Here is an 8428-nt window from a genome sequence, read left to right as displayed (position 1 = left end):
CGCCACACAACACCAACGCTAGAAAGAAGCGAGATATTAATTTCGGTAATTCACAGAGCACTCAAGAAAAACGACTTTCCTGCTCGGCTGCCGAAAAGACTATGTCGGAAATAGTTAATGCGTTCTCTGTGAAAATGCTATTTTATGTTTGCTGTGGTGGAGCAAACATAAAATAAAATTTTCATAGGGAACGCAATGAGTATTTCCGAGTCTTGTGCTTTTGAAAATTCGAAGTGGTGACTCGAAGTCGGCCATTTTTGGAATCAATGAGGTTTCACCTTAAACAGTTTCGACAGAGTGCATTAGACTGTACACATTTCCACCGACCGTCAACGGTGAGCGCCCGAAAAGTTTTACAATCGTTTTTGGATTCAATGAGGTTTCACCTTAAGCTCACACAGGAGAAGAAGTTGCAGGAAAATGAGCTGCTGTGGAACCAACGGCTGCGAATTTCGTCATCATCCACTTTTGCATTCGTCACGTACCAACGCGGGCGCAAGTACGAGTGCGAAGTCATTGGTGAATACTTCTGAAAATCTCACACACCGCATAATGCAGCATTCTTCGTTCTTTCGTATACTGCCAGTGACTTTACACGGGCCTAGAGGAAAGGTAGAGACCTTCGCTTTCCTTGACGATGGATCATCTTTGACCTTAATTGAGGAAAGTATTGCCGAGGAGCTTGGTGTTGATGGTGTAAAAGCCCCTTTGTGTTTGCTATGGACGGCGAACGTAACCAGAGTTGAAAGTGAATCAAAACAAATGTCGCTAGTTATATCCGGTGCCGGGGGGAGAAAGCATAAGTTGAATGAGGTTCAAACCGTAAAAGAGTTGTCGCTACCAAAACAAACACTGTCATTCGAAAACCTTGCTGCGCGATATACATACCTCAAAGGGATCCCAGTCTCGAGCTACGTCGAGGCCGTACCAAAGATTCTTGTTGGGGTGAACAACCTAAATCTAATGGTTCCACTGAAGATAAAAGAAGGATTAACTCGCGAACCAGTTGCGGCAAAAACGAGACTGGGTTGGTGTATCTATGGCGGAAAAGGTTCTGCTGTTTGGAGATCCTCAGTCAACTGCCATATGTGTGAACACGATCTGGTTAGGGATTTTCTAACCACTGATGAAGCCGTAGTTCAACCGGTCGTGCTGCCTATATCAGAGGAAGAGAAGCGCGCTAACCAAATATTGGTAGATACAACGATTCGCAGAGGAAACCACTACGAGACAGGTTTAATTTGAAGTATGACCGCATAGAGCTTCCCGATAGCTACAATATGGCTCTCCGTCGGTTTGATTGTTTAGAAAGGAAAATGAGTCGAAATCCTGAGCTCAAGGAAAATTTACAAAAACAGCTATTGGCCTACCAACTCAAAGGGTATGCGCACCGTGCGAGTGAGGATGAATTAAAGTGGCTGTTTTCGCAGACATCAAGGAGATGTTTCACCAAATTTTCATACGCAAAGAAGACCGACACTCGCAGAGATTTCTCTGGCGTGACGATTCGACCAATGCCCCAGATATCTATCTCATGGATGTCATGACTTTCGGGTCAACGTGTTCTCCTGCGTGTGCACAGTTCATTAAAAACAAGAACGCTGAAGAATTTAAAGACCTTTACCCGCGAGCTGTCGAAGGCATTGTGCAAAATCACTATGTTGATGATTCACTTGAAAGTTATGAGTCATTTGAGGAGGCGATCAGGGTGTCTCAAGAAATGAGTCACATTCATCTGAGTGGTGGGTTCGAGTTGAGTAATTGGTTGTCAAACAGTAGCGAGGTCCTCCATCGTTTGGGAGAAGGAGTGTCTGTAGAAGACAAACAATTGGCATCAGACAAGTCAAAGAACTACGAGCGCGTACTCGGACTTTTGTGGCTGACACACGAGGATTGCTTTGGGTTTTCTACGGCGATGACACAAGAAATCGATCGATTAATGCAAAGCGACGAACCTCCTACCAAAAGACAAATGTTAAAGTGTCTTATGTCGCTTTTTGATTCCCTAGGTCTGTTGTGTCTCTTTGTGGTGCACGGAAAGATTCTGCTACAAGACGTGTGGAGAGCTGGCATTCAGTGGGATGAGAAGGTCGGTGATGACTTGCAGAGAAGATGGAAAAATTGGACGAATCTGTTCGAACACATTAAAACACTCAGAATTCCGCGCTGTTATTTTCCGGGTGCCACAAGTGAACGCTACAGGGATCTTCAGCTACATATTTTTGTAGACGCTAGTGAGTCTGCATACTGTGCAGCAGCATATTTTCGGACGCTAAACGCCGATAACATTCCTGAGCACGTGTTGGTCACCGCAAAGACTAAGGTCGCGCCACTGAAGACGCAGTCAGTGCCTCGTTTAGAGTTGAATGCAGTTGTGTTAGGAGCACGTTTGATGCAGTTCGTCGAAGAAAGTCACACTGTAAACATAACAAAGAAAGTGTTGTGGAGCGATTCGGCTACGGTTCTCTCCTGGTTGCGGTCTGATCATCGTAGATACAGACAGTTCGTCCCCCGTAAAATAGGGGAATTACTCACCGTTACTGATGTGGAAAACTGGCGGTGGGTTCCGTCTAAGCAGAATCCCGCCGACATTGCCACAAAGTGGGGAAAAGGACCCGATTTAACAGCCGAAAGTGTTTGGTTCAAGGGTCCGGCCTTTTTACAATTGCCTGAAGCAGAGTGTCCGATTCAACAATCTCTGACACCACCAACAGAAGAAGAACTTCGTCCTTGCTATGCGCATAAATCGACGAAAATTCCGCAACGATTAGTAAAACAAGAAAGATTTTCTCGATTAACCCGGGCTATTCGCTCAGTCGCATATGTGTATCGAGCCATTGTAAATTTTAAGCATTTGATTAAAGGGCAGGAACGGTCTGTTGAGCCACTAACGATGGAAGAGCTACAGAAGGCCGAACAACTACTTATTCGGGAAACGCAGTGGCAATGCTTCCCGGAAGAAATGATGATATTGAACCTTAATCGTATGAGTTCAACAAAACAGCAGGTACCTTTAGAAAAGGACAGCAAACTGTACCAGCTCTGTCCCATTCTTGATGAGAACGGCGTTCTTCGTAGTGATGGCAGAATCGAAGCAGCACCAAATGCGGGAATGGAACTGAAATTCCCAATCATTCTCCCAAGGGTACATACCTTTACCTCTCTGTTGCTGGACGAATATCACCGTAAATACTTGCACGGCAACTCTGAGACTATAGTTAATGAGATTCGCCAACGGTATCACATCCCAAGGCTTAGGGTAGCAGTCAACAGCGCCGCAAAAGCGTGTCAATGGTGCCGAGTCTATAAGGTAACACCGAAGGTGCCGCGTATGGCCCCGCTACCGCTTGCAAGAATGGCATCGTTTGTAAGACCATTCACACATGTAGGTCTGGACTTTTTTGGACCCCTGACGGTGAAAATTGGCAGACGCAATGAAAAACGATGGGTAGCATTGTTCACGTGCCTAACAATACGGGCAGTGCACTTAGAGATAGCCCACAACTTGACGACTGACTCCTGCGTAAAATGTATTCGGCGTTTCATTTGCCGCCGAGGTTCCCCGTCTGAGTTTTACTCAGACAATGGTACAAACTTTAGGGGAGCCGCAAAACTACTTCGAGAGCAGTATGAACAGCTAGCCGTAACATTCACAGGCACATCAACCAAATGGATTTTTAATCCTCCCAGCGCCCCGCACATTTGTGGTGCGTGGGAGCGCATGGTACGCTCTGTTAAAGCTGCTGTTGAGATGGCGTGTAACAACAACCGCAAACTGAATGACGAGTCGCTGGAAACCTTTATGGTAGAAGCCGAGGCAATCGTTAACAGCCGGCCTCTGACGTACTTACCGATTGCAGCAGAGAAGTACGAGGCCCTCACACCAAATCATTTCCTTTTGGGAAACTCAAACGGTGTTCGTCAACCGATAGCAAAAACAACACCGCTAGCCAAAACTTTGCGATCATCCTGGAAGCAAATACAATATCATCTTGACGTGTTCTGGCGAAGGTGGATTAGGGAGTATTTGCCAACGCTTACTCGGCGGCCGAAATGGTGTGGCGATACAAAACCGATAGCAGAAGGCGACCTGGTTTTCATAGTCGGCGAGGGCACAAGGAACGAGTGGATAAGAGGTCGCATAGTTGAAACCTTCAAAGGGGTAGATGGGCGAATCCGTCAAGCAATGATACAAACTTCGAGGGGGCTAGTGCGCAGGCCGGTGGCAAAATTGGCAATGTTAGAGGTAGATAGAGGTGGTAAAACTGAACCTGGTGGCCAGTGTTACGGGGGAGAGAATGTTGATACTGGCAACACTCACGGTTAGACCGATAGAAAATTATACCAGTCGACAAAGGAGTTGTCATATTGACACTGTAACCCAGCCGCCGAAGGAGTTGTCACCGATGGAAGGGACAAGGGTTACTCCTTAAAATTTGCCAGCTCATCTTCTATCTTAATTAGACAGCCGTACAGTAAAGAACTCCTAGTAAAATAGATTTCATGCAAGTAAAGTTAAAACTACAGTTATTAAAATATTAAATTGTACGAAAAAGTTAAAATTGTTCTTGAAACACGTGCAAACCTAAATTTGTAAGTTAACCCTAAATAAAACCTATTGCTTAAATTATTGTTGAAATAAAAATAAATTTACAGCTAAAGCTACATTACAACAAATTAGAAGCGTTGTGATTTGCTAACGAAATCAGCCCACGGACGTTCAGGAACACTGGTTTTTGGATGGCGATCACCTTCACTTGTCTCCAATCCTGCGGTACAATGTTTTGCTCCAGGAACTTATTGAACAAGTTCAACAAGCGCCTCTTGGCATTGCCGGGTAGATTCTTCAACAAGTTGAATTTGATTCTATCTAACCCAGGCGCGTTATTGTTACAGGACAGGAGGGCAACTGAAAATTCTGCCATCGTTAAAGGTGATTCTATCGCGTCGTGGCCCGGAGACGCATCGCGAACAATGTTTTGCTCAGGAACAGAGTCCGGACATACTTTCCTGGCAAAATCAAATATCCACCGACTTGAAGACTCCTCGCTTTCGTTGACCGTTACGCGATTCCGCATTCTTCGGGCTGTGTTCCAAAGAGTGCTCATCGATGTCTCTCTCGACATCTCGTTCACGAACCGACGCCAATATCCGCGTTTCTTTGCTTTAGCCAAACTTTTAAGCTTGGTATCAAGCTCCGAATACCGTAAATAGTCGCCAGGTATACCTCCCTTCTGGAAGGCCCAAAACGCGTCGGATCTTTGCGTGTAGACATCGGAGCACTCTTGGTCCCACCACGGAGTGGGAGGCCGTTCTTCGATCGTTACGCCGGGATATTTCTTCGTTTGGGCTTGCAACGCGGCGTCGAGAATCAAGCCCGCGAGGAGGTTGTATTCTTCAAGTGGTGGATGATGTTGAATCGACTCGACCGCTTTTGAAATCATTTTCTCGTATAACTTCCAATCGACATTCCGTGTGAGGTCATACGGAATGTCAATTGGTCGCATGCGAGTTGACCCGTTTGTAATTGAAATAAGAATAGGCAGATGGTCGCTACCTTGAGAATCGAGGATTACCTTCCATGTGCAATCCAACCGTAGCGACGTCGATAGATCCAAAGCGCTTGGGCGCGCTGGAGGTTTCGGGATACGTTTCATTTCATCGTTGTTTAAAATAGTCATGTCGAAGTCATCGCAAAGGTTATAGATTAAAGAGGAGCGGTTATCATTGTAAGGGGAACCCCAAGCCACACCATGAGAGTTGAAGTCTCCCAAAATCGAACGTGGCGAGGGAAGAAGTTCTATTAAATCAAAGAGCAGCCGTTGCCCAACCTGTGCTCTGGGAGGAATATATATTGAGGCAATACAAAGCTCTTTACCTTGTATTGTCATTTGACATGCGACAACTTCGATGTCTGGAATCGAGGGGAGGTTAATACGATAGAAAGAATAGCACTTTTTAATCCCTAAAAGTACTCCTCCATATGGGGTGTCTCGATCAAGGCGAATAATATTAAAATCATGGAAGTTGAGATCAATATTTGAAGTAAGCAAAGTTTCACAAAGGGAAAATGCATCGCATTTGTTTTTATTTATCAAAACTTTAAACGAATCAATTTTTGGTAAAATACTTCTACAATTCCACTGTAAGACAGAGATAGAATCATTCATATACGCAGTTGAATTAGGCATCGAAGGTTACAATCGCTGCAAGGAGGGGCCATTGGGCAGTCAACTGCTTCAAAAATGATCTAACTGTTGGGAGGAATGCTGTAAGAAAAATTTTAATTGGATCGGGTACATTGAAATTTTCAAAAATCCAGTCCACAATGTCAGAAAATTTCACTAATCCAGAGTTTGTTTCATCAACTGGATGTGCAAAAGGAACAACTGGGGTTTTAGATGTTCCTGGCAGTTCTGGGAACTCCTTCTGGGACTTTAAATTTGCAAGCCCAGGAGGAGTTTGCTTCGGTTTTTCCGCAGCACTGTTTGGTTTGTTCGTACTTTTCATTACACTTTGGGAAGTCTTAGGACCTTTACGGGGAAGTTTAGGAGAAGAAACATTTTTCCTATTCCTAGACTCCCCAGGATTGGCATAAGATGTTCCCGCTGATGAATCGTCAGAATCGGTTTCATCAGAGGACAACAGATCAAAGGGGTTCGATGTTATGGTAGAAGTGGTCACGGTCTTCTTCAGCATCTCAGCATAAGAACGCTTTGAACGCTCCTCAAGTGACCGCTTGATTTTATCTCTGCGCTGCATGTACACCGGGCATGTGGAGAGCTCATGCTGGTTTTCCCCACAGTGAATACATTTTTCAGCATTAACACTGCAAGAATCTTCCGCATGAGTCTCCCCACACTTGCTACATCGTGCCTTATTGCAGCAGTAGGCGGCTGTGTGGCCTAACTGCTTGCAATTGGTGCAATTCATAACACGGGGTACATACAATCGCACAGGCAGACGAACCCGGTCGATCGAGACGTGGCTAGGGAGTGCAGACCCGGCAAACGTAACGCGAAACGAGTCTGACGGAGTGTAAACTTTTTTACCGCCGACGAGAGACATGGACCGCAATTGCTTACAATCCAAAATCTTCGCCTGTGTTTCGGTATTTTTGAAGCAACCGGTTGCGCTTTTTAGGATACACTCGACAGACAGACTCGAATCGGTTATGACACCGTCGATCTCCACGTCTCGTGCGGGTATGTAAACGCGATACTCGCGTGTGAAGAGCTCAGAGCAAGCGATAGCATTGGCCTGTGCCAGATCACTGACCACGACACGGAGCTTGTTAGGTCGGACCTTGGAAATTTCGGTCACGGCCTTGTACCCCTTCGTCAGGTCTTTAGAAATTTGCAGTATGTTTAATCGCTTTGAATTCACTCCTGCCTTTGGACGAAAATAAACAGTATAGCTGCCATGTTGAGATCCGTCCGGGTAAAGCCTGGGGCGAGGGGGGACTGGAGAATGAACAGGGGAGGGGGTAACAGAAGGGTCAGGGTCAGAGGGGTTCAGGGATGGTGGCACGGGAGGCGAGGGATCTATATCCATCGCGCTAAATGTAGCGCACTAGCGCACTAGCGCCGACAAGAACACGTACCTATTTACTTCTTCCTTCCAGCAGTGGTTGTCCGTAGGGACGTTGCGATACCATCGATACTAACACAGAATCGATCTTTCTACCTCCGATACTTGAATATTTGGTATCGATGTTTTACCAGCAATACTTCATCAATATCGATACACACCGCTCAGTATCGAAAAAAAATCAAAACAACCTAAAGAAGAACGAACAACACAGAAAATTTGCTGTTTCCTGTGCAATGCAACAAGCATGCATGCCATCTCATCAGCGATGCTAATTCAACAGAAATTTCTGTAGATTAACCTACGGAAACGATCCTCTTCTACGGTGATCCGAAGGTCAAATCTACTGAGCCATGCGAGCCGCTTTTCTCGAAAACGGGAGCTCATAAAGGAAAAGCGTAACCGGCCTTTGGTATCTGCAGAAGCTGATTTTTTCTAGGTTCAGTAAATGAAAATGAACGGTTTACTTGAACTAAACGTTTTCATCTTGAGGGATAAATAATAAAAAGAATTTTGATTTTTATAAATAATAAAAAGGAATTGATTTTTATTTTTAATGAACTGGTATCGCACAACGATACATGTAGGCAGAGCCGGATTTACGATTGTGGGGGCCCGGGGCCCAGTTTACAGTGGGGGCCCTAGAATAAAACAAACCCGTTTTTTTATCGTACGAGTTAAAAACACTTATTTCTCATTGAAAAGTTACCAAAAATTTGCTATAATTTTTTCTTACGAGTTTTTTTTTTGCAGAGAACTTATTGATTGAATAATCAACATTCAGCTCCTTCAGAATATTGTACTCTCAACTTAACAATGCTAAGTTTGACAGCCTTTC

The 8428-nt window shown here is 44.9% G+C and overlaps 1 protein-coding gene across 1 annotated transcript; it reads left to right on the top strand.

Annotated features, from left to right (window-relative positions):
• Nucleotides 1-374: 374 nt before the first annotated feature.
• Nucleotides 375-4327, top strand: LOC129728325 (uncharacterized). The gene is made up of 3 exons (XM_055686761.1): nucleotides 375-519; nucleotides 587-1234; nucleotides 1431-4327. Exons 1-3 carry the CDS (start codon nucleotides 375-377, stop codon nucleotides 4325-4327), a joined length of 3690 nt encoding a protein of 1229 aa, XP_055542736.1.
• The last annotated feature ends 4101 nt before the right edge of the window (nucleotides 4328-8428 follow it).

The sequence above is a fragment of the Wyeomyia smithii genome, chromosome 3 (genome assembly GCF_029784165.1).
Source record: "Wyeomyia smithii strain HCP4-BCI-WySm-NY-G18 chromosome 3, ASM2978416v1, whole genome shotgun sequence".
NCBI classification, from domain to species: Eukaryota; Metazoa; Arthropoda; class Insecta; order Diptera; family Culicidae; genus Wyeomyia; species Wyeomyia smithii.
This window is presented reverse-complemented; position numbering and strand designations above follow the sequence as displayed.